Source organism: Maniola hyperantus, chromosome 9, assembly GCF_902806685.2.
Source record: "Maniola hyperantus chromosome 9, iAphHyp1.2, whole genome shotgun sequence".
Lineage (NCBI taxonomy): Eukaryota > Metazoa > Arthropoda > Insecta > Lepidoptera > Nymphalidae > Maniola > Maniola hyperantus.
The window spans coordinates 5,191,254-5,218,635 of NC_048544.1; the positions used below are offsets into that span (position 1 = coordinate 5,191,254).

At 38.2% G+C, this 27,382-nt stretch overlaps 1 protein-coding gene and 1 long non-coding RNA gene across 3 annotated transcripts in view; one reads left to right on the forward strand and one right to left on the reverse strand.

The window, feature by feature from the left end:
• The first annotated feature begins 6,696 nt into the window (after positions 1 to 6,696).
• Positions 6,697 to 27,382, forward strand: part of LOC117985585 (putative fatty acyl-CoA reductase CG5065) — a 35,085-nt gene continuing 14,399 nt past the window's right edge. Inside the window, exons 1-2 of one of the 2 annotated variants that reach the window (XM_034972344.2) lie at positions 6,697 to 6,953; positions 17,079 to 17,190. In XM_034972344.2, coding sequence (XP_034828235.1) covers positions 17,092 to 17,190 — 99 coding nt within the window. In that variant the 5' untranslated portion in view covers positions 6,697 to 6,953; positions 17,079 to 17,091. Of the gene's footprint in view, positions 6,954 to 16,899; positions 16,922 to 17,078; positions 17,191 to 27,382 lie in introns of those variants that run through there. The other variant, XM_069500709.1, reaches the window with a different exon arrangement.
• On the reverse strand, positions 20,359 to 25,105 carry LOC138402769 (uncharacterized). Its single transcript, XR_011237106.1, has 3 exons — positions 22,136 to 25,105; positions 21,429 to 21,566; positions 20,359 to 21,339 (listed from the first exon to the last, which is right to left on the reverse strand). It is a non-coding gene; the product is annotated as an uncharacterized lncRNA (long non-coding RNA).

The following is a 27,382-nucleotide window of genomic DNA, read 5'->3' on the forward strand; positions in this document are numbered from 1 at the left end:
TAGCTTGTAGAAATAATAAAAATATCTATAGGGTACCTACCTAGAAGGAAAATCTGACTGACTGACTGATCTATCAACGCACAGATAAAACTTGACGGATCGGGCTGTTTGGCATAGAGATACTGGCATGGCATGACCTAGCTATTAATATGACGTAAGCATCCGCTAAGAAAGGATTTTTGAAAATATTCCTCTTAAGGGGGTAAAATAGAGGTTTAACTTTGTGTAGTCCACGCGAACGAAGTCGCGATCATAAGCTAGTAAATAATAAAAAATAAGAAATTAGGTAAAATGTCTATATTAGTGTGACATTCGCAACAAGTAGGTCATGACCCTTCGATCGCCTTTCGTTGACCGAAGGTTGTATCCAGTTTGGGCATCCTTTGACCCCTACCTTGACTTTTAAAAAGTCGGTCTCCACTTATTGACCATTTCAGCACATACAGGTTCCAGCCTGGCGTAGGTAGATAGATCTTTGAGGCAAGCGAGCCTGAACACGAGGGGTTCCGTACCATCGTACTAGAAAAAAAAACCGGTCAAGTGCGAGTCAGGCTCGCGCAACGAGGGTTCCGTAGAGTCGTATTTTTTTGACATTTTGCACGATATCAAAAACTGATGCATAAAAATAAATAAAAATCTATTCTAGAATGCACAGGTGAAGCCCTTTCATATAATACTCCACTTGATATAGGTACCTAGTTATCTTACTTCGAAAATTGAAAATATTTGCTAATTTTTAGTTCATGACTACAATTTAATTTTTTTTGTGTGATGTAACCACAAATTCACGGTTTTCAGATTTTTTCCCGAATGTCTGCTATAAGACCTACCTACCTGCCGGCATATAATTTCATAGTTGCACTATTGTCGTACCTATCTACTCCTAGCACAAGCTTTACGCTTAGTTGGATGGGAAAGGGGAATATTAGTCAGCAATTAACTTGGCTAATATTCTTTATAAAAAAAATATGTAACAAGATCCTGACATCGTACCTAATGATATTTAGCATCGAGGCTAATAAAATTAAGAAAAATTATCGCACTCGCTCGCTCGCATAATAATATCATAATATATTCCTCTGATCCCAAATGGGTATAACCACAGATGAGTGACTTTAGTTTCTCTAATCCGTGGGTATAACAGAGAACAAGCGCCTCATTAAAAGGCCGGATACACGATCGATACCAACCACCAACAGAGATCACTGCATCATCTGCAGATCATGCATGCCGCTCCGGCCCGCCCTTCGACGGGGTTAGTCCGCCGCTGAGACCTACTTATGAACCGTTGCGCCATCGAAGTCAACATGTTTTTGAAGAAAAGTGTTTGTACACTGATTCAAGGTTTAAGCCGTAAGTAAGTACCTACTTAGTTAATTGAAATGCAAAATATTGATATTATGAAATAAATAGGTAAACCAACGTGAAGCACCAAAATAATTTATTTGAAGTGGTAAGTAGGTATAACTGCTAATTGCATTATTAAATAAATCAGTTCAAATTTCAATGTCGTTTAGCTCAGGTACATACGGACCTATCTAGATGAATTTGAACCTAGTGACGTAACCCGAGTTTATTTACCCGATTACGAAATGGTATGGGTACAATTTTTGGCAGTTAGGTATGTGTGTTTGTTTGTTTGCTGAATCAGCGGTTTGCTCTTAGTTGCTAAAATATCTACTCACTAGCTGATGCCTGCGACTTCGTACGCGTGGATTTAGGTTTTTAAAAATCCCGTACTTCTTGGTAGTGATTCTTCTTGAAATGCTCTGAATACTAATGAAACCCGTATTGAATTGCACTAAGAAATTTAGGTGCGTAGGTACTAATTTTTTTTCGGAATCAAACCTGTTACCTAGCTACGCCACTGGATATGCTATAAAGTTTACATACAATTTGTAAATTACAAGTTGTACAAGCTAATTACAAGTTAACGCAAGTTGTAATCGCGATAAGAACTTAACTGCTGAAAACAACAGAATAGTGTCCGAAGCGGTTTTTTAGTTGAAGGACGGCAGAACAGCATCCGAGCGACCAAACGGAAACATTTGAACATAATACCACAGAATAATATAATAAGTAGATAATATCATAAAACCATAAAACGTGCTCAATAAACATAAATACATTATTAAAATGTCTTTGTAAATAAGTTAGTGATCTCAAATTAGGTAGGTATCTACCTACTTATTTATATTACTAATCATATTGTAATTTACATAAAGGTATTACTACTTACCACTATATCTACATGTATAATCTTCCTACAATATTAGAAACCGGATTATATGCAACATTAAAGTTTGAAATATTCATGAAAAATGTGCCCGCGCGCGCCCGCCCCATCGACCTGTAAAAGAAAATTCAAAATTATAACGTTAGAATTTTCTAACTTTGCCAGCTTCTAAAAGTTTAAGAAAATTTTAAGTTTAATCACTACCCATATTATACTTATTATTATATTATACCCATAATATTATATTACACGCGGACGAAGTCGCCGGCATCAGTTAGTATTTTATATATTAAAATAAATGTTCTATCTATCTATCAAATGTATATGCACATGCAAATTCATATCCGGTTTTATTATGTACCTACCTACTTTTAATGTTTTTTTTTTTCGTCGCGATTACGCGAGTAGCTATCCCAGGGTCGGACACTAAACTTATGGCACTTTTTATCCCAGCAAATTATCGAGTAAGTAGGTACCCTCGGAATATTTCAAAAGACTTAAATCCACGCGGGAAAAGCCACTGGCATCATCTAGTACGTACTCAAGACGTACTCAATAGGATCAGATACACAGGAGTCAGCCAGTATAGTCACAAAGCAAGGATCACGGAGTACAAATATTTTGCACCTCGTGATACTGTCTGTACCTCTACTGAATTCGACACCTCGCCCTACTCGAGAGTAGAGACGTTGCTAGTGCACAATGATTTATAATATCAAGGCCCTCACGGACTATCCACATCCACATGCTAATTATAAGTATTTTTCAAACGCAATTTCATCACAATCGCTTTAGAAACAGCCTCTAGGCTCTAGCTAATATAAAAATTGTTCTTAAGCAAGAGATGTATTAACAAAATTTTGTAAGGCGTCTACTTATTGCCAAACTTTTAAACCTCTGATGCACCTCTTCCCACGTAAGAGTAAACAACAACTGCTAATATTAAATAGTCCTAGAAGTTGTAAGAAGAAGTAAGAAGAAGCTGTAAGACGGGCTACTTTACAAAGTTGGTCCAAAACGTTTACTGACTCATAAAAAGTATGACTGAAACATTTTGTTTCTGAAAAAAGGTCTGGGTCAGAGGGTGGAGAACAAATAGGTATTTCGCATAAGTACCTATCAGGGGTGTTACGGAAATTCGCATCCGCAACCACAAATGCGGAACATCCGCATTAATTCGGACATCCGCATCCGTATTTGCATCAACTAATGTGGAGCTTTTGCGGATGCGGATTCATATTTGCAACAAGTAACGACGCGCAAAGAAAGTGGACGGGGCTAGAGTGGCGCGTGCCTCGCGCGTGTTTGCTAGTTGATATCTTCGTTCGCTAACTGGCCAATCAAAAAGTGTACAATGATACCCAACAGGAGTGTTACGGATATTCGCATCCGCATCCGCAAATGCGGGACATTCGCATATCAAAATATTGACATCCGCAACAACCCTAGTACCTAACTATTAGGTATGCTTTTACAGTCTCGTACTTACTTACGATTATAATGCGGTGGCTTTCTTGATCCTTCCAAATACTGCACCTTAGAGAATGATATACCGGGACAGACGGCATTATGTGCTCTCCGAGGCACGGAGGTAACGGAAAGGCCAAATTCGGATCTTCAAAGTCGGTTACCCATTCAGTTGCTGATTTGGGTCAACAATCGCAACCGAGATATTATGCGTTGTTACAACAGCTAGACCACACGTCTCGCCCTTACTCTATACATCAGTCAGGTTCAGAATGCCTCTAGTAGGTAATTGATAACTCCCTGGCTCACTCAGTCGAAACTCGAAAGTCCTTCTGCATGTTCCGGTCTCACACTTGAAAGCTAGTTTACACTCCATTGCTCGGTGTCAATGACCACCGACTACGGGCTCTAGCCTCTATTACGAAAGCCTACATTCAAAATTATTTCGACCTTCAGAGCTCGGATACTTAAAATATTTCTGACTTTTGAGACACCAAGGTTTCTTGGGCTGACGAAAACCTTTAAAAATATAAAACTAAGTATGATAAGTTTGAAAACATTTGTCAAGATAAGTAATAAAAAAAATTTCATGTTTAAAATTATTAAAATATGCAAAGCCGGAAGGATTTCTTTAAATTCATCGTTCTTGTGGCTTCAGGAGCGAATCCATTTTTATCCAATAAGTACCAGTACTTACCTCATCATGATCAATCCATCGCTGGCTCACTACAGAGGACTGGTGTACGCTCAGAGTGAAAAGGGTTTTGGCCATAGTCTACCACGCTAGCCAAGTGACACCACACACCTTTGTGAACATTATGACGAACTCTCAGGCATGCAGGTTACCTCACGACTTTTTCCTTCACTGTTAAAGCAAGTGATATTTATTAAATTACTTAAAACTCACATATAACTCCGAAAAGATTTTTTTATTTTATTCAGATACCAGTTAGCCCTTGACTGCAATCTCACCTGGTGGTAAGTGATGATGCAGTCGGGCTAACCTGGAAGGGGTATGGCAGTTTTTATTAAACCCATGCCCCTTTGGTTTCTACACGGCATCGTACCGGAACGCTAAATAGTTTAGCGGTACGGCTTTGCCAGTAGGCAGTAGGGTGGTTACTAGCCACGGCCGAAGCCTCCCACCAGACCAGACCAGAAATTTAGAAATTATAAAATTCCAAACCGATGCCAGGAATCGAACCCGAGACCTCCCACTAATAAGAGCACAGTGCTTATCACTATGCCAGGGAGGTCGTCACAAAGTTAGAGTTGCCCGGGATCGAACCCCCGACCTTCTATTAGGAGGAGGACGCCCTAACCACTAAGTAGGTACTTAACCTACTAGGTATTTATTACCTAAACATTGCGCCCCGCCATTTTGGAAAATTTACTTGGCACACACGGCAATTGAAGTAGAGACGGAATGATGATGATTGAAAGAAAATTATTACCTACTGTTACCAAAGGTTGTACCTAGGTACCTATCTGAAAAATCAAAATCATAATTTATTTATTTCATGTAGGATAACTGCATAGTGTCTTATGCTAGGTACGTCAACTCTACCACCGGTTAGGAATGCAGATTATACTGAGAAGAGCCGGCAAGAAACTCAGCAGTTGCTCTTTTCAATATATGTAAGAAATATGTTTTTTTTTTTTAAGAATATTAGCCATGTTAAATGACTAATATTCCCCTTTCCTCTCCAACTAAGCGTAAAGCTTGTGCGAGGAGTAGGTACGACAATAGTGCAACGGGCGGGGTTTGACCCGTCGACCTTTCGGTTTTCAGTCCACTCCTTTACCCGTTGAGCTATTGAGATATAATATGTAACAATAATTATACAACTACAACATCTTGTGGGCAAATAAAACCTCAGCCGATTGCTTCCACGCAACTTAGAAAGAGGAAAGACAGAAAGAAAATGCATTTGAGTATTTGATGTTGGTGTCACAGATAAAAACAAAGTACAAGTGCAACTGAGTTTGTTGTGCGCTCTTCTCAGATCTGGCGCTTTTGGAACCCTCGTAGAGTCGTAGCTTCAGTTTTAAGTTCGCGTAAAAATTATCACCACTATAATATCATCTTAAAAAATATGCAACAACCGACCATCAAAAAGTGTAATTTATTACACTTGTTATTATTGTTTATTAGTAATAAATTGTAAATTGTAAGTTGTAAATTATGGTTTTGAATACAACATTTGACTTTGACTTTGTAACATTTTCATCTGTGACACCACCCCAAATGGGTGTACCTACAGCTCAGCATAATGTTTTGCATTTTTGCATCATATGCATTAATACGCATAAGATTCAGGACGCTAATTTTCAGCCTCAATGCAAATAACCGACCAAAAAAGTAGTAAGCACAGTTCCTGTGGAGAGAGAATGAAGTCTTTGTTATAATATTATATTTGTTTTTAGAGTTCCGTATCCGAAGGATACCAACGGGACTCTATTACTAAGCCTACCTACGCTGTCCGTCCATCCGTCTGTCAGCGGGCTGTATTTCGTGAACGTTATTAGGCAGAGAGCTGAAATATTCACATAATACCTAACAACAAAAAATCAAAATGATCACCATGAAAAAAATAAAGTGTTATTTCTTGTACGATCCTGGTACGGAACCCTTCGTGTGCGAGCCCTACTTGCACCCGAAGGTCAAGCGATTGACCGATTTTTAACCGACTTCCGAAAAAGGAAGTGGTTCTCAATTCGGTCCGTTTTTTTTCTATGCATGTACACCGATTTTTCGAGGTTTCGGGATAGATTTGCAAATTTTTTAATCAATTTTTAAACAATATAATTATATTTTCACTAGTAATTTGGTAGTAAGTAAGTACCTACCTACTTAATGTGGTAAAATTAAATATTATGATTGCAAATCATATAGTATTAAACGATAACCTTTAGTTTTCTACGTTACGTGCGTACGCGCAGCATCAAGATCCGCCGTTTTTCCTTTCGGACCTAAATATGTAGGAAATGCGGAAGAAATTGCCAGTTTTGTTTCAGCTTTCGCGGGTGACGGACGTGAATTTGTACACTAATAACAAACCAATAAAATAATAATAAACAGCAAATGTCACGTTTTGATTAATAAAAACAAACGTTTTCGAGTTCAGTTTTTGCGAAGTCGACAAGAAATAATTTGAATTTAATATTTTACTAAAACTGGACTTTTAATTTTTTTTTAAATTTGTTTTGGTGATTGTCTATTGGTTATAATAAGTGATATTTAATTGAGGTGAGTTTATTTGTAATTTTTAAATTTTTTAATTCTTAAAGCGAGACCAATAATTAATCTATGACTTAATACTTTAAGTTTTAGTAGAAAACTGAAATTTAAAAATGTACTTATCTTAACCTAATTAAAAAATAATTTTAGTTTATAAAGATGCTTAAAAATAAAATCAGTTAAAAACCGCAGTGCGCTTCGAATTTGACGGAGCAGATGTTGATGTTAATTTGTGCGAATCGTCTATCGTACCGGAGAGGTACACCATACCTACTTCAAGTAGGTACTTATCTATTCAAAAATCAATTTTAATTATATTGTTAGGTATGTTATATCTATACTTATACTAGCTCAAAAATGCTCTTCTGAATTTAATCATAAATATTATTAGTTTAATAAGCTTTACCTTATTTAAGTCTAAGTAAATATACTAGAAGTTAATGTTGCTCATAATTTTTTATTATTGTTATTTTACAAGTTATCAAAACCCATACAAATCTTAGTCCGGGCTAATGCGCTTTACTTAGTGCTGAATCGATTTTGACGACACTTGTAGACTGTGCAAGTAGTGGAGCTAATAAAAAAATATTGATAGCCAGAATTTATAAAGCTCACACCACGGTAGTGTTACGTTTGTAATTAATTGTCTCCCCGGTCTCCCCGACAAGACTTAATTTTTAACAATGGGAGCTTTTCTCAGGTAAACGATCGAAATGATACTTACCTATTATATTTTAATTTTTTACTTAACAATTAAGTTAAAGAACTCTTCCTAGTTACAATTTACGTACCTGTAGAGAAAAAATCTTAAAAACAATTCGTAAATATAGTACCTAGTATTATAATATTATTATCCAATCGGGCGAGCTATTCTCAGGTACAAATTATAGTAATATCTTATTAATGATTTAATGAATTCTACCTAATTTCGGGTAGAGATCAATAAAAAAAAAATATCACGAATTAACCATTCGTAGATAGGTATTTGTTGTGCAGTCTACAGAGAACTTGAAAAGCCTATCTACGCTACGCTATACTTACACTGGCTGGCAACGTCAACCTTCTTACGAGACCGCAAGTATCAATAAACAGTCTGCGATTAACATGTTACCATTGCGAAGTTATGCAAGCGAAGCAGCACGCCGCGCCGTCGCGCATTTGATTCATTAATATGAAATAATGATACGAAATGCAGAAGGTCACCCGTATTCGGAACGCGAAGGCGGCGGCCTAGCACCCAGGGCCGAGAGCCGGCGAAATTTTAATTATTATGGGGAGAACGAACATCGCGCCGGCTGAAGAAAGAATAAGAATTCTGTGGTAGTCAAAATACTTAGAAAATCACGTATTGAGCACTAAGTACTGACTCCGCAGTCCAAAATGGCGAAATGGGGGCAGTGTCCATTCTCTAGAAACATTTATTAGGTACCTACTTGAGCTCCTGTACATATCTATATCAAACTTCTAGACACACCAGTAAGCTGTGTGTAATCAATTATTAGGGTTATAAAAAGTAAGTAGGCACGTCTACCTAGTTTTAATTATAGTAAGAACGAAAACCGGTCGAAGAAAGTTCAAGACTCCTTTGGTACTTAAGTAGTAAAAAAATCATGAAATAGGTAGATACTTTAAGTCAAAAGTCAGCGAAATTTTAATTATTATGAGGAGAACGGAGACGAAGAAAGGTTAAGGCTTCTTTGGTAGGTACCTACCTAGTGAATAAATTGAGAAATACTTAGGAACTCATTTATTGACCATAAGGTCGTCCGGTTTTGCACCAAAATGACGAAATGGATGCAGGCAGTGTGAGCAATCAACAATATTTTAACTTATCCAAGGGCAGAATGCCGAACGCCGATATTATAAGAACCGAAGAAAAAACAAGTAAGTAATCCCGGTACTAACTATCTATTTTTCTTTAGAAGAAAGAAAGAAAAATATTTTTCACTTAAGTAACATCATTGTGGCACACTAGACAATACTTAAATCATATCTACTTTAAAAGTATCAGCTACTTACCTCAGCGATTCCATCACTCGAACATTTTGCTCAAAGAAGCGCTAGGATAACTCTGATTGAATGTGTGGTACAACCTGGTTAAAGGTTATGAGTTTCTGTGAAAAAAAATCTGCGAGTCTTTCATCATCAGTTTCAACCGATAGATGTCCTCCGCCAGACGTACCTAGGTCTCTTGTACAAACTTCCACACGTCACGGTCTAGCGCCGCCTGGAATCCAGCGGCTTCCTGCGACTCGTTGGATGTCGTCTGTCCACCTAGTGGGGGGACTTTCAACCTGCGCTTTTCGGTGCGAGGTCGCCATTCTAGCACCTTGGGACTCTCGGTTTTTAGAAATATGTGCCCTGCTCATCGCCACTTCAGTTTCGTAGCCCATTGAGCTATGTCCGTTACTCTGATATACTGTAATCGGATATCCTCACTTCCGATTTGTTTACCTATAAAATTTTATCCATGACACTTCCAAATAAAGACGTAGGGGTACAATTTTACGCGAGCAAATTTTTACCCGAGGCTTAAGTTTGGGGTTAACTACCTGTGGCGAGAGAGCTCGCGAGGGCCAGACTTTCGTTATTTTATAAAAGCTGAAAGTTTCTCTGCGTATTGCCCCAACACAAAGTTTTGATCATGGTGGCTTTGGCAGATAACAGGTAACAAAGGTATAAAAAATCTTACGTCAAAGTATATAAAGTCTATTTTTTATATTAAATTCTTCGCAATAGTATTAGAAATCACGTTATGCATTGCCAGACACCCTTCAATTTTAATAAATTGTTAAAGTTTTTCAACAAACAACTGGCAAGGGGTTGCCCCGACCCTAAGTGTCTTGCAATGCATGACGTGATTTATAATATTAGTCCGAAGAAAATATAAAAAAAATATACTAACTTCATAGTCGCTCATCGTTCCTTCCTGTGTTGGAACTTGGAGACAATACACTTCAGCTTTTATAAAATATCAAAGGTCTGGTCCTCGCGGGCTCTTAGTCCACTAGTTTAATACAAAACATTGCAAATTGCAATCATACAAGATCAATAATGTGTAGTTTCCGGATTTTACCTGAGCTTTTCACGGCCCTTCCGTTAAACTGATTTTGACGAAATATAGTAGACCGAGTAGACCGTACCTACCTACTAAGTACAGCTAGATAGATAGCATGCATCCCAGAGACGGACAAAGGCTCCTTTACTCTGGAAAACCAGAGTTCCCACGGGATTTTTATTTAAAAAATGCCCTAATCAATGAACGTGAGGTACTTTTTGTCCCGGAAAATTGAAGAGTTCCCACGGGGTTTTTAAAAACCTAAATCCACGCGAACGAAGTCGTGGGCATCAGCAAGTAATATATATTATTATAATAATATAGTATAATCTCATATGTCAAATATATTATGGCAAAATATGTCTGCTGTGGGACGGACGCGACGTGCACTAGCACTGTCGCCAAGCCATCTCGACCGAAGGACACGGGAGGCCGCCGCGCCGCGCCGGCGCGGCGCGGCGTCGCCGTCGCTGCGGAGTCCGCTGGAAAAAGTTAAATATACTAAGACATCGCCAAGACAGGATTTTTGAAAATTCAACCTCTATTCTCCAAGGGGGTAAAATACGCGGATGAAGTCTATAAGCTAGCTCTAGGATAACTGAATCACACGTTTTTAAAATTTTTGCCTGTCTGTCTGTTTGAACGGGAATCTTCGGAACGGTTGGACCTATTTTGACAGGACTTTCACATTCAGACGAGTAGAGGATTAACCAAGGAGTAACATAGGCTACTTTTTAACTGACTTTCAAAAAAGAGGAGTTTTGTTTTTCTATCTATGTACACTGAAATCTCCTAGATTTCTGAACCGATTTGCATAATTATTTTTAATCGATAGAGAAATTCTGCGACGTTATCTCATATAAAATTTGGCTTCCAACTCCTCAATCCTGATGCTGCAGGGGCCCTGACCATCAAAACTGATGGGATTTAGAAACTGTCGGTTATAAATTGATATTAGAGGTACCTACCAAGTAAAGACTTTATTGTTGAAAACTCGAGTACCCAACTCCTCAACCCTGATGCTGTAAGAAATGTAAGAAATTGCATTCCGTTTTTAGGAAATTTAGTAGGTACCTACCGAAATACCTTGCATACCGGGGACGGGCTGCTACCACAGAATATAATATGTAATAGTACTGACGTACTGCTACAGATTGGCTACTTTTTGTCCTGGAAAACCAAAAGTTCCCACGGGATTTAAAAAAATTTAAATCCACGCATAGTATCTAATAATAACATGGATGTGTTTTTTTTGTTTCTGTTACTTTATGTTTCTGTTTGTTCTGTTATTGTATATTTCTGTTGTTTATTTTATTTAATTTGTTTGCTGTTCCTGTTGTTTTAATTTCTTTTGTTTCTGTTACTTTAATTTTTGTTTGTTGTTTCTGTTATTCTATCGTTTGTTGTTTCTGTTACTTTATATTTCTGTTGTTTATTTTATTTTATTTTATTTTTTGTTGTTCCTGTTATTTGATTTTCTGTTACTATTACTTTAATTTTTTTGTTGTTTTTGTTATTTTATTGTTTGTTGTTTTTTAAAAATATGATAAAAATAAATGAATGAAAGTTGGATGTGTATAAATATCCATCTAACATTATCATTGTCGTTGATGGTATTAGTTGTAGAACGGAATAATTCCCCAGAGGAATACTTTTCACACATAACAGATACTTATGGCTTTCCCCTTGTCGATCAATCAGATGCCGCAGATCACCTTGACTTCGGCTGCTTCTGGCGCTACATTATGCAACCGTACGTGCCGTCAGCCGTGCGGGCAGCCATTGTGTTATGCCGAGTTTTTAGAGCCTCGATAGCTCAACGGTTAGGAGCGGACTGAAAACCGATATAGGTCGCCGGTTCAAATCCCACCCGTTGCACTATTGTCGTACCACTTCTAGCACAAGCTTTATTGGAGGGGAAAGGGGAATATTAGTCAGCAATTAACTTTTCTAATATTCTTAAAAAAAAGTGTTCAGAAAATATACTTATCTATAGTCCTCTACAGGTATGAGGCGGGGAGACGCCCCGCACACCCGCACATTGTGTTGCCAGGTCGCCAAACCTAATAGCCGGACAGACCAGCCAGTTTGGCCGGACATTTGGGTAGAAAGGCCGGACACCCTTGACCCTACATTATTGAGGATTTTGTGTCTTAGTATTAATAGGTACGACAAAAAAGTTGTATGTAAAATCAAGCTTTTTTATTAATGTATTAAATCTTGTTGTCGGGCGGCACTGCCGCCTGCGGGAGCGACCGACATTCGACCCGCCTGTGCTCGGCCACGCTCGTTTGCGAAATGTAAAAAGCCTAACAAAAGCCGGACAAGCCGGACACCGTTTATTTTGGCCGGACAAGCAATCAAAATGCCTACCTATGTCCGGCTTTATCCGTACGCCTGGCAACCCTACCCACACTATCACCCGCGATATCCCGCACCGTGTTAGCGCGAGGGCTGTACGGGTGTGCGAAATCGGTGCCCCACCTACTCTACTATACTTTTATTTGTTAACTATTTGTATGGGCTGATAGGGATCCGATACCCGAAGGGTGCCAACGCTACCCAATCAGCTACTAAGCCTCCGTCGTCCGTGCGTCCGTCCGTCGGTCTGTAAGCGGGCTGTATGTCGTGAACCATATTAGGTAGAGACCTGAATTTTTTAACAGAATGTGTATTTCTATTACCACAGATACGAAAAAATTTCAAAATTGCCACCATAAAAATTAAAAATGTTATTTCTGTATGATGGTACGGAACCCCGTTCCTAAGCGAGTCTGACTCGCACTTGACCGATGTTCTTGCGAACTGATGCCCAGCATGATGCGTTGCATTTCGACAATACTTAGTTAGGTACAGGCCGATGCAGGAACAGACATTTTATAATTTTGAATTTTTGAATGTTGATATAGGTACTTAGGAAGTAGGTACTATAGGAAGCTGTGACAGCCTAGTGGTTAGGACGTCCGCCTTCTAATCGGAGGTCGGGGTTCAATCCCGGGCACGTACCTCTAACTTTTCGAAGTTATGTGCGTTTTAGTTAGTTAAATATCACTTGCTTTAACGGTGAAGGAAAACATCATGAGGAAACCTACATGCCTGAGAGTTCTCCATAATGTTCTCAAAGGTGTGTGAAGTCTACCAATCCGCACATGGCCAGCGTGGTAGACTATGGCCAAAACCCTTCTCACTCTGAGAGGAGACCCGCGCTCTGTAGTGAGCCGGTGATAGGTTGATCATGATGATGATGTTGATAGGTACTTAGGTCAAAAACGTACCCTCCTTTTGGGTTTTGCTGCACCTGGGTTTTTGGACGCACTCTATTTTATGAGGCATTTAGATTAAGGAGCCAAAAAACACAATGAAACATTAAAGTCAAGTATTGCAGGTATTTTTAGTTTTCAAATAAAAAGCTCCATAAGACAAAATTTTAGATAAGTCATAAGTACCTTACAGGTATGGACCGCTACCTAATAATGTACACAATTTGAAGTTTCAACCTAATTGATAAATCACACAGAAGTTTTGCTATATAAACTGTACTTAATAACTATTGCCATTAGTACATAATATATTAGCAAGGTTTGTTTGTCGAACTAAACCAATACAATTCACACGATTGTCAATAACAGGTAAGGATAAACCATAATGTTAAAGTTTGCAAAGGTTTTTGCGGAGTGTTTAAACAGTAGCTATAGATGTTTGGTTAAGCAAATTTCGTATGTTTGTCATAGCTTCCTATCCTCAATCAAGTGATACAAGTATCATTTGTTTACCAGTATATGACTGTTCGATTTGAACTGTTACATCTAATATTTATTCGTCAAAGTGATGATGTAGTTTTATTATTGACGCGAATCTTTGGCCTATGGATGAGTCTCCTCGAAATCCGTGTAATCACTAAACAACCTGAGTACACATTTTATACATATTACATACCTAAGTACTATAAAAGGAGAAACAGACTTATCAACAGATCTTTACCACTGGGTCTAAAAGTTTGAGATTTTACATGTAGGTACTTAGCCACCTAGGTATAGCACCTAGTGACCTCCCTGGCGCAGTGGTAAGCACTGTGGTCTTATTTATTATTATTTATTATATATTCTTAGGGGTTTGGAATTTTATCATTTCAAAATTTCTGGTCTGGTCTGATGGAAGGCTTCGCCTGTGGCTAGTTACCACCCTACCGGCAAAGTTAAAGGGGCACGGGTTTTATAAAAACTGCCATACCCCTTGCAAGTTAGCCCGCTTCCATCGTAAACTGCATCATCACTTACCACCAGGTGAGATTGCAGTCAAGAGCTAACTTGTACCTGAATTAAAACAAAAACCTTATAAGAAAGGATTGTTAGGAATTCCACACGAGCCAAACCAGGTGGTATGCTAGTATAATATCAAATTAGTATGTATCTTGTAATGTACAATGTACTTTGGGAATTCTAACGATCTGTCCGTAGGTAGATACCTTCATTTTTTAAATAATTTACAAGGATTTTAGACAGTCTACTTCTGTACCGTTATTTCTCAGGGACTATGTGTTGTGTATCTAACAGTTAGGTTAGCGTTTTGGTCAATTATATAAATTAAGTTAAGAAGATAAATTAATTCACAATAGAATTCCTGCCCGCATCCACTTTTTATCCCATCAGCGCCCGAATCGGCAAACGTTTCAAGCTGGTGATAGTTGGAAATAGAGTTAAAGAAGGTGGCGGGGTATGTGGGTAGAAGCACAGTTTAACGAAATACTTCAAGGCTGTGCTAGAAGGCAGGAATGTGGTGGCAGATAGGTATAATATTATGTCTATCGATGGACGCTTACTGCTGAACAAATGTTACTTATTCAGATTATTTTTTAAAACAAAAATGGCGAGCAAACGAGCAGGCGGGTCACCTGATGTTAAGTGATTACCGCTGCCTATGAACATTTGCAGTACCAGAGGAACCACCAATGCGTTGCCGGCCTTTCAGGAATTTGTTGGTCCGCCGCGTCCCTTGAATAACCCCAAATTGTTGTAATCTAATGGGAACACCGCCGAAGGGAGTTGATTCCACAGTTTGCATGTGCGTGGAAAAAAGGACCTGGCACAACGGGTGGTTGAGGTGCTCCAGACACCCAGGTTGTGAGGGTGGAATTGTTTGCAGGTATAGGTAATTGGAATTTCTTGTAGGTTTCTTCTTCTACACTCTATAAATAATTATTTCTGCTAAGTGTGTCCAGTGGCTCTCTGTCCGTAGTCTTGGTCAATGTTCTTTCAACAAGATGCATATCGCGTAAAGTCTCACACGAGGCTCGGTGCACTTACCTGTATCGTCTCCAACGTTTGCATACTTGTGTACCACATACATTATTCAATATGGTATTGAGGAAAATGATGGTAACGGAAAAAATTCATTTTTTTATTTCAAGCAATGCAAGCTCAGGAATATCGATTGTGGTATTAGCCCTTTACATTGAGAGATAAGCCGGAATATAGCCTACCAGCGCGCCTTTAGCAAGAAAATCTATGAACTCCAAATTTATCAACCTACTAGCTTATGCCCGCGACTTTTTCTGCGTGGACTTCACTTTGAGCCACTATTTTACCACTTTAGGGGTTGAATTTTCATTAATCCTTTCTTAGCGGATGTCTACGTCATAATAGCTATCTGCATGCCTTTCAGCCCGATCCGTCCAATAGGTACTTAGTTTGAGCTGTGCATGGATAGATTAATCAGTCAGTTCAGTTACTCAGTCACCTTTTTTTAGATTAATTATCCATACTTTATATTATAAATGAGAAAGTGTGTCTGTCTGTCTGTCTGTCTGTCTGTCTGTCTGTCTGTCTGTCTGTCTGTCTGTCTGTCTGTCTGTCTGTCTGTCTGTCTGCTAGCCTTTCACGGCCCATCCGTCCAACCGATTATGACAAAATTTGATACAGATATAGCTTGCTTCCCGGGGAAGGACATTATGCTACTTTTTATCCCGGAAAATCAAATGTTTCCCACGGGTTTTTTAAAAACCTAAATCCACGTGGACGAAGTCGCGGGCATCATCTAGTTATTAATTAATTGATGAATTTAGTCAACGTAGCCTAGTACCTAGTTACTTGTGGATGTATGGAGCTTGCAGGTTCTAGATTTATATTACTTAGTCTTCCTACGTTTGTATCAACTGAACTGGTGACTGGAGATTGCAGTCATAGGAGCCACAAGACTGAATGACTTCAGAAGCATCGAGCGCAATGCAAAAGTGCGGGCCAAGAGGTCACGTCAGCGTCGACCTCTGTTGACGTCAATAATATTTCTTCGATGCGTCATGCGATGGATAATCTCATCTTACTGCGAATTTTACGGGTCTACCACTTTCCAGTAATACCTTATTCTAACCTAAGTAATTTATCTATTTGCTTTAATTGTGTTCGCCTGAAATGAATCAGTGCACCTAAATTTAAAAAAATATTCCTGTTAATTGTATGGGCAGTTTTATAGATCGTAAAACTGTGATATGGGTGTATGTTAAAAACTTGACAGACAACGCATAGATCAGGGACCTATAAGATAACATATTTCTTAAATATTCTATGGTATGGGTAGATTAAGGAGGATCTGTGAAAAACATGACACTAGGACGAAGTCGCGGGAGTAAGCTAGTAGGTAGGTAGGTACAGGTAATAATGTAAGGTCGGATTTTTTGAAATTTCCACGGGATAGGGAATTTTGCCCGAGCGAAGCCGCGGACGATCGCTTCTATAATATTATAATAGCCTGTATAGAGCTCTTTGACCAAGACTAGCTCAAATTTAATATAGACTCGGGCGGATTGCCAAACGATTGCATTCTACCATTTACGTTTATAGAATACCTCGACCCGATGAATTTTATGAATGATTGGCTCTAGCCATTGTTAGTACAATCAGTCAATCACGTCATGTGTGAATAGGTAGGTAAGGACAATGTACTCGTAAATTTTTAGTAGCAACTGTAATAGAACTTTGTAGAGGAAAAATTGAGTAAAACTTGGTGCAATAAAAAGAAAGAGCCAAATGGTGCAATAATAATACTTACTTACGTGACTACCTAGTTTTTTTTTGATGCAGGTGAGAAAATAATATGGTTGCGCGACCACGGTCGCCATGCAGCGCTCTGCTGCCGCAGTTCTACGCCGGGAGGGACATCTTCATCACTGGAGCCACTGGCTTTATGGGCAAGGTGAGTTTGTATATATTGAGTAAATTGTGAGTACCAACTGTAATAGAACTTTGTTGAGGAAACTTGAGTAAAACTTAGGTGCAATAAAAAGACAATCGTTATCGAGATGTGCAAATTCGTACTAAGTAGGCTTCCTGTTCAAGATACCTAGGTTAAGTCTAGTGCGAGTTCAAGCCTAGAGTATATTTGTTCAAGCTGAGTCCGCTGGTGCATTGACGAGGCAAGTGGCAACTGAATATTTCAACTAAAGAATGGCGCGCGCGATTCTCATGGAACTTACTTTAGCACTGTATGTTCAATATTCAGTGATAAATGGGCACAAATATAACTTCGCCAATGTCACGTAGTGTATACTGTTAGGTAAGTTAGATAAAAATCAGCACACATTAGTTAGTTATGTTGATCATCACAATCTCTCTACCGGTGACATGCTGGCGATCCCATGCGGGGTAAATAATAATGTGTGTAAAGACTGTAAAGCCAGACTAGTAATAATGCTACACTACCATCTTGTTTGGAGAGAGCTACGCTTGGAGTTTCTCTACGTGATCGAATCAGAAATGAGGAGATGCGTAGGAGAACTAGAGTACCTAACCGACATAGCTCAACGGGTTGCGAAGCTGAAGTGGCAACGGGCAGGGCACATAGTTCGCAAAACCGATGGACGTTGGGGTCTCAAGGTGCTGGAATGGTGACCTCGCACCGAACACGCAGCTTTGGAAGACCCCCCACTAGGTGGACGGACGATCAGACGAGTCGCAGGGAGTCGCTGAATTCAGGCGGCGCAAGGCCGCAGCGTGTGGAATTGCTTACAAGAGACCTATAGTCTAACAGTGGACGTCTATCGGTTGATGATAATGATGATGATGATGACATCTTGTTTCATCTTCTAATTTGCATGAGGCTTGATTATACGAACTAGTTGTGTGAGGATGTCTGTATGCATGGCAAGCATTACATTGAAAGAACTGCCCATTGGATTAAGGCATGACAGGCACGACAGGCAAACTAGGAACCGTCATAAGCTCGCAACTCCTACGCTCCGCCTCGGGAAAGTGCGAAAGTCATTTGTGGGAATGAGTGAACTTAATATTTTATAATAAAATTCCACAATTAATTTTAGACTTGCCTTTACACAAATTTGAAAATCTATTAAAAGTATGCTCCTAGAAAATGATAAAAAAGCTTGGATTTGACTCGCTCCAGAAATGCACGGGGCTTGTACAGTATGGTCTAATAATATTGTGAATTGAACACTTGAAAATAGCAACTGCCGAGTTTCTTACTGGTTCTTCTCGGTAGATTCCTACCGAGAAGAACCACCGGAATTTCATTCCGAACCAGTGGTAAATTAAACTATTTGACGATTCAAAAGTACTTGTAAAAGTTTACTTGAATAAAAATATATTCTATTCTATTTATTCTAAGCCTCAAGTCATCATGTAACTTGGATGATATACCTACTTTATCGTGTGTGGGGTCCATGAATATAAACTTTTATGCGCCTATTTAACTAATGATATATTTATAGACACTTCGTGTACGCCATAACTGCTATATAGCCTACGTGACTTCATCAGAATAGAAACCAAAAGATTCTTGGTACCTGTTTACATTTCCATATCCGCTAGGTATGGTGTATTTGTCATGACGTTATATTTAATAGCGAAACGACCACAGAAAGGATAGCGTGACGCTACAATTAAGCTAACAGCATTCTCATGTCTCAATCTAATGACATCTCAGGGTGAGATCTGTAGAGCCCACTCTGACTTCGCTCAGACATAAGACGGTTAAAACGAGACAGCGTTATATAGCTGGCATAAATCCGTCTCGTTTTAACAGTGACTTAAATCCAAGCAAAGTCAAAGCACGCTCTATAGATTTCAGCCTCACAGTCTGTTAGGTAAATGGACAAAAACTTTTGATTTTTAGAAGAGATATGACTTTTGAGTTGTGCTATTTTTGTCAAAAATATAGTCAGGTGATTCTCAATTCCGTCCATATTATATATATAAATAAATATATATATATTTACCTATAGTATACAACTAAACGGGAACAGTGGCGTTATGTCACAGTGTGACTCAAGGATGTGGACGGTGTGACTCGTCGGGAAAATAAAAATTTTCTTGTGTCACACTGGGAGTCAAGAGGATTTTCCCCCCGTTAAGTCACAGTGTTACTTACGGGAGTGTGACTCAACGGGAACCACCACTGCTTTTAAAAAAATAGTCCCTGATGTTTGCTTTCCTATTTGTTCAAATATTTACTTAGCTAGGTAGGTATATACTTTATAATTAACCCTCATGTTAATATGAATGACCAGTCGTTATTAATGATGATACGATCAATAATAATTTATAACAAGGAAATTCGAAAATACACCAGGTAGGTCACCTGTAACCTCGACATTGCGGCCTTTTATTTTGACGTGTTGACACCCAGCAATTATGCTGTACTTAATGATCTTATTGTCAACTATAATGATAAATAATGTGCCAATAAACGAAAGACATAACAATTTATTGGTTTCCTTCATTTTGACGCTATTTTAACTTATCCTTAAATAATATCTATACCTACGTCCTACCTATTAAGGTGACGCTGGATGCACGTCCGAACTGCTCGGCCCACGTGGGTAACCTGTATGCTATTTCACCTAACATTGTGATAGAAAGAGATAGACTCAGTGATGAGCAGTGTAGCGAGTGCATGCGCTCACACTAGCGTCCGGATATATTGATGATGGCACACAGATAGTTGGACAGATGTCACCGATGAATTTTTGTAAATATATGATTTATGAAGGAACTACTTATTTCAATTATTATTGTATAAGATTTTATGGAAGAGCGGGGTCGCCTGCCACGAGTACTCGTAGCAATACTAAAACACTTACTGGGATGGTCCCAATTACTACGCACTATGTGAAATTGTTTTACCTACTGAAATAGATATTTTTAAATTTTTTTTGAATGATAATGATTACCTACTTATCTTTTGATGAATACTATAAAATCTCACTTACATACATACCTATTAGGTAACTACTACCTCAGCGTGTATAAACAACTCGTACTTATATTATATTATAGAAATCCATACTTCTATGAAGTGTCTGTCTGTAATTTCGAAATAACTACCGCAAGCTCATTATATTGTTATTTGAACTGTACCATAACAGCTGAATCAAATGTTTTTAAAAACTGTCTGTCTGTCTGTCTGTTTGAAGTTTGAACGGGCTAATCTTCGGAACGGCAGAACCTATTTTGACGGGACTTTTACAGACAAGTAGAGAATTAACAAAGGATACTTTTTTAACCGACTTTTAAAAAAGGAGTTGTGTTTTTCTACCTATGTACACAGAAATCTCCGAGATTTCTGAACCGATTTGCGTATTTTTTTTAATTGATAAAGAAACTTTGCAACATTGTCCTATATAAAATGTGGATTTCAACTCCTCAATCCTGATGCTGCAGGGGACATGACCACCAAAACTTATGGGATTTTGAAACTGTCGGTTATAAATTGATATTGAGAGGTAGGTACCTATATCTACCAAGTAAAGACTTTATCATTGAACTCGAAGACCCACTTCTCGACCCTGATGCTGTACCTAAGGAATTGCATTGCTAAATCGTGGTGATCCCACGGAATTTTAAATGAATCATCGCCCACGCCCGTTCGGTACCCTCATTCCGCACATTGTTTTTATTAGTCAGTCCACCAATCACAACAAAGCATTCTCCCCTGTCCCCCGCCAACATTTTACGATTTTGTTTTCATGTAAATCCTTGTATATGCGTACTCTAGGAGTTGAATTCTCTGTGCTGGCGGATTACCTATTAGGAACACATGATTACACATTCGTTTGTCTGTGAAAATAAATTTTGTTGCCTACACTTATCTATTAGTAGCGACTAAAAACTATATATACCATCTACTTGTGTATAAAAAAGTCTAAATAAATTCCACTTTGATCTCAAAAAATGAAAATTTTATTTTTATAAGTAGGAAGTAGGTACAATTCAATTTCCCTCTAAAAGCCCACTACACACATAAACACAATATGTATCATTTTCTGTTTCAACAGTCACATTAGATGTATCATTCGACGCAGAACTATTGAAGCTCTCCATTTCATTTCTGGAATTAATAAACATACAATCAACGTAAATATATTGTGAGTATTATCTATATAGAATGTATGCAAAAAACATAGCATAACAACTTACAAGTATGGTATGGGTAGACCTTTCAATATTTAGTACGGAATTGAATGTTGCAGCATCATGTTGGATTTCAGTGGTACGTATATTGGGCACATTCATTTTATTTTCCTTGTTTTCTTCTAAAAGGAATGTCTTGAGTCACTAAAATACAACATAATTCAGCATTGACAAATCTGACAACAAATAGTAAATCTCTATATTATTATATAAAAATGAATCGTTGAATGTGTTGCTGATCGCAAATCTCGAGAACAGCTGCACCGATTTCGCTAATTCTTTTTGGTAATATTCCTTGAAGTACGGGGATGGTTCTTATGGAGAGAAAAATTTAAAAAATGTCCTGAAAAAGAATCGACTGTAGGCGGTGCGAAGTTCGTCGGGGCAGCTAGTAACATAATAATTATATTATCCTAATCCTAATTCCTAATCTAAATATATAAAAGAAAAAGGTGACTGACTGACTGACTGACTGACTGACTGACTGACTGACTGACTGACTGACTGACTGATCTATCAACGCACAGCTCAAACTACTGGACGGATCGTGCTGAAATTTGGCATGCAGATAGCTATTATGACGCAGGCATCCACTAAGAAGAGATTTTTGAAAATTCAACTCTGGAGGGGGTGAAATAGGGGTTCGAAATTTTGTGTAGCCCACGCGGACGAAGTCGTGGGCATTTGCTAGTATCTAAATAATATCAACTTACAAACACAGTGTCAAACTTTCAGAAGCTGGCTCTAAATGGTACGGTGTGATAGCATCATAATCTAATTCAATTCGATTTTTTGCTTTGTCGTTTCCTTGCCAAAGAAAATCCCGTGATCCACTAAAATAGAAGTATAATATATAAGTATTTATTAAAAATAAATAAATGTCATCATCAAATTCACCATCCTGGAGAACCTTGAAAACGACACTCGCGTCTATTTTTTATAAAAAGTGCTGGCCCGCCATCTTAGATTAAAAAATTAATGTCATTATCAAAACCAGCATCCTGGAAACCCTGAAAACGACACCCATTTCTATTTTTTGTGAAAAGTGCATGTCTGCTATTTTGGATTTGAAAATAAATGTCATTATCAAATTCAGCATCCCGGAAAAGTACATATTCAGTCAAATAAAATTCCCGTCGAGTCACATTGTTACTCACGTCGGGTGTGACGCACGGGAATAACCCCGAAAAAGTAATGGCATTATCATCACAAGATAATATTATGGTTTGGAAAGATTCTGATGAATTTTAATAGATCTCCTCTTTGCAAGGGATTTGCTTTTGCGAGTCTAAACCGTTTCTTTTTCCTCTTCCGCCAATCCATTTTTGTTTCTGTTACATGAAAACTCAAGTATATAATTAAATTGTCTAAGCACACAATATGACCTACATACTTATATTTGTAACTAGATGATACACGCGACTTCGTCCGCGAGGATATAGTGGTTTTTTAATCCCGCGAGAACTCTTTCAAAAGCGATCACTATTTCAAATTTCAGCCAAATCCGTCTTGTACTTTTTGCGTGAAAGGGTAACAAACCTATACACACACACACGCAGATACAAAATTTCGCCTTTATAATATAAGTGTGATTTGACAACCCTGACTTTCGGAATTCGGATAAGTCCAAATTATATTTTATTACTAGTTGATGCCCGCAACTTCGTCCGCGTGGAATTAGGTTTTTAAAAATCCCGTGGGAACTCTTTGATTTTCCGGGATAAAAAGTAGCCTATGTGTTAATTTAGGGTATACCCTAAATTAACACTTTTATCTATCTCCATTCCCAATTTCATCCAAAACCGTTCAGCCGTTTTTGTGTGATTGAGTAACAAACATCCAAACATCCACACACACACATCACTACACCTATTATAAATGTGAAAGTGTGTTTGTTTGTTGGTTCGTTGGTTTGTCCTTCAATCACGTCGCAACAGAGCAACGGATCGAAGTGATTTTTTGCATGGGTATGGTTGACCTGGAGAGTGACATAGGCTACTTTTTATCCCGGAAAATCAAAGAGTTTCCACGGGATTTTAAAAAATCTAATTCCACGCGTACGAAGTCGCGGGCATCACCTCATCATCATCATGATCAACCCATCGCCGGCTCACTACAGAGCAGGGGTCTCCTCTCAGAGTGAGAAGGGTTTTGGCCATAGTCTACCACGCTGGCCATGTGCGGATTGGTAGAATTCACACACCTTTGAGAACATTATGGAGAACTCGGCATGCAGGTTTCCTCACGATGTTTTCCTTTACCGTTAAAGCAAGTGATATTTAATTAATTAAAACGCGTATAACTCCGAAAAGTTAGAGGTGCGTGCCCGGGATCGAACCCCCCGACCTCCGTTTAGAAGGCGGACGTCCTAACCACTAGGCTATCATAGCTTCACCTAGTTTATAATATTAGTAGGATATATGTAAACTACTACCACCAGCTGTCGATACGATGCATTCTAAAATAAATCGACCGACCGACCGACAGACCGACCGGCCAAGTACGAGTCAAACTCGCGCCCCGAGGTTTCCGTACTACAATAGTAAAATGTTTATCTCTAAATCTCTGTTTAGAGATAAGCATTTACAATGTAACTTAATTTATTACTACTATGTAACTAGAATTTCGGTACATATAAAAATGAATCGCTAAATGTGTTGCTGATCGCAAATCTCGAGAACAGCTGAACCGATTTCGCTAATTCTTTTTTTATAATATTCCTTGAAGTACGAATATGGTTCTTACGGAGAGAAAATTTTTAAAAAATTCCTGAAAAAGAATCGACTGTTAGGCGGTACGAAGTTCGCCGGGGCAGCTAGTGAAAAATAAAAATAAATAAATAGGTAAATAGTATTTTTTGACATTTTGCATGATAAATCAAAAACTATTTATTATGCACTAGATGATGCCCGCAACTTCGTCCGCGTGGATTTAGGTTTTTTAAAAATCCCGTGGGAACTTTGATTTTCCGGGATCAAAAGTCAAAGTCAAATGATTTGTTCAAAATAGGTAATAAATTACTCTTTTCGATTGTCAGTTGTTGGATTTGTAAAATATAGTGGTGATAATTATTTCGCAAACGCTACGAGGGTTCCAAACGTGCCCAAGACTGAGAAGAGCCCACAGCTAACTCAGCCGGGTATTCTTTTTATTATCACCACTTTACAAAATCATAAATTAAACTTATTAGAACTATCACAAAGCCGAGCAACTCATTCCCAAGCTTGCTTATCATTTAAATAATCCTTTACAATGTAATAGGATTTTTTAATTAGTTTACGTTTTATGAAAACTTTGAACTTATGACAGTCACTTTGAACTTATGACAGTCACTTTTTTTGTTAATTTATTTATGTTTTTATATACGTACAATAAATTTTCAAAAATATATTGATTATGCACTGTCATAATTTTAACTTCTCTAAATTTAGTTCTCAGCGACTCTCGTGGTCCCATACTATATATGGCTCGAACAGCCCTTTTCTGCAGCACAAAAATAGAATTTATATCAGCAGCATTACCCCATAATAATTCCGTGGTGCCATCTGAATCAGGGTTTCTACTGAAAACCAGCGCTGTATGTTTTTGTACTTGTGCAAGACAATATGCATTTATGCTGAGTAGGGACCTTTTTTTTTGGGTTGTGCCACACATGACATACTTTATGCCGGCGCTTCTTCTACTTGAGGTTTTTTGACTTTATTACTCAAGTATAAGAGGCGCTGGGATAACCTAACCAGTTGGTAACTGGTAATGTGTGGTACAGCTTTAAAAAATAAACGTTTTTTCTTTTCTTTCTTTTTCTTTTCTAATAATATGCCATATGACATAATGCTGTGAAAGTAACTAAAATATACTAGTCTCGCCGTTTCTATGTCTGTCAACTGGCGAATCTTTTTTACCGCATATGCAGCAGAACTGTCTGTTCGATAAGTTATTTATATGAGAGCCCCATTGAAGTTTCGCATCTAACGTTATTTCCAGAAAAATAGCGGTATCCACTAAATCTTATTTATCATAAAAGTAGCCTATGTCCTTCCCCGGGATGCAAGCTATTTTTGTACCAAATTTCATCAAAATTGGTTAAATGGATGAGCTGTGAAAAGCTAGCAGACAGACAGACGGACAGATAGACAGATACACTTTCGCATTTATAATATTAGTATGGATAAAAATAAATAAAATCGGTTTTTGATGTACAAGTAAGGTCCTTTTATATGATATCACACTTGGTTTACTAATCTTACTTGAAAGTTGAAAATACTAACTATTCGTTAATGAACACATTTTTATTTATTTTTCGTGATGTAACCACAAATTCATTGTTTCAGATTTTTCCCCTTACGTGTGTTATAACTGTTATTACCTACCTGCCAAATTTTATCATTCTAGGTCAGTGGGAAGTACCCTACAGGCTTCTTGACAGACACACTGACAGACTGACAGATAGACAGACAGACAGACAACAAACTGATCCTATAAGGGTTCCCTTTTCCTTTTGAGGTACGGAATCCTAATGATCTCTCTTTTTGCACTGCATTTAATCTGAATCCAAGAATTCCCGATCCGAAATAGCCGTAAGCAAGACTGTATCGTCACTTACCACCAGGTGAGATTGTAGTCAAGGGCTAACTTGTATCTGAATAAATAAATAAAAAAGTACTATTTGTACGAAGCGTTGCGTACTTTATTTGTAAGACGGACAGACAACAAACTGATCCTATAAGGGTTCCTTTTTCCTTTTGAGGTACGGAATCCTAATGATCTCTCTTTTTGCACTGCATTTAACCTGAATCCAAGAATTTCCGATCCGAAATAGTCGTAAGCAAGACTGTATCGTCACCTACCACCAGGTGAGATTGCAGTCAAGGGCTAACTTGTATCTGAATCAATATTATTATTATTATTTTATTACTTATAATAAAACTGTAACAGGTGAAATTCTGTACATTGAAGATATTTTGAAATTTTTTTTTCGAGGGCACTCTATAATCGATACTGAACCCAAAACTGGAATTTTTTTCATTTTTGTCTGTCTGTCTGTCTGTCTGTCTGTATCACGGCCGCGCATCACGCTGAAACTACTGAATGGATTCCAATGAAACTTGGTACGATTTGACGTCATACTATGAGGATATAGGATATAGGATACTTTTTATCCCGAAATTCAGCATGGTTCCCTTAGGAGAGGGGTTGAAAGTTAAAATGTATACTGAGCTGTAATTCATTAACGCGTAGTCCGATTTCATTCATTCTTTTTTGTTAGAAACCATACATGTTAAAACTTCAAGTGCCAACTTCTCAACCATCATCATAATAATCACGGGTAGCTTTTGTACTTTTGGATTTCAATCAGCTGTTTTAGGAATAGTTGATGTTGAATTGATATTAAAGGTACGCTTAGAATAAACTATCTCTGGTTTAGGTACCAAGCAACGACTTCATAATTCAACTCGATATCCCAACTCTTCAACCCTGATGATGCAGGGTACTGGGTATTGCACTCCTAAGCCACTGTTGATTGTGAGATAATATTGTAGATGCCAAACATATATACCATTATTGAACTTTAAGTTCCAACTCTTCAATACTGATGCTGCAGGGTACTGCACTCCTATTCTATGGGTTTTAGGAACTGTTGTTGGTGAATTAATATTGTACCATTTACTATTGTACCAAACCACGACTACATGGTTGAACTCCGTTCACAAAAATCCACGCACTCCATCGAAATCCTATTCTATTCCAAACTTATTCGCCAGCGTGACAGGAGTGGAGAAGGCGGATAGGGACGTGTGAGGGGTGCAACGGATCAACGTGATTTTTTCCATTATCATCAGCCTGCGGTCGTCCACTGTTGGACATAGGCTTTCCCTAAAGAGCGCCACCACACCCGGTCCTCAGCCTTCCTCACCTAGCCACTTCCCGCCAGCCTCTGTATATCGTCGGTCCATCGTGCT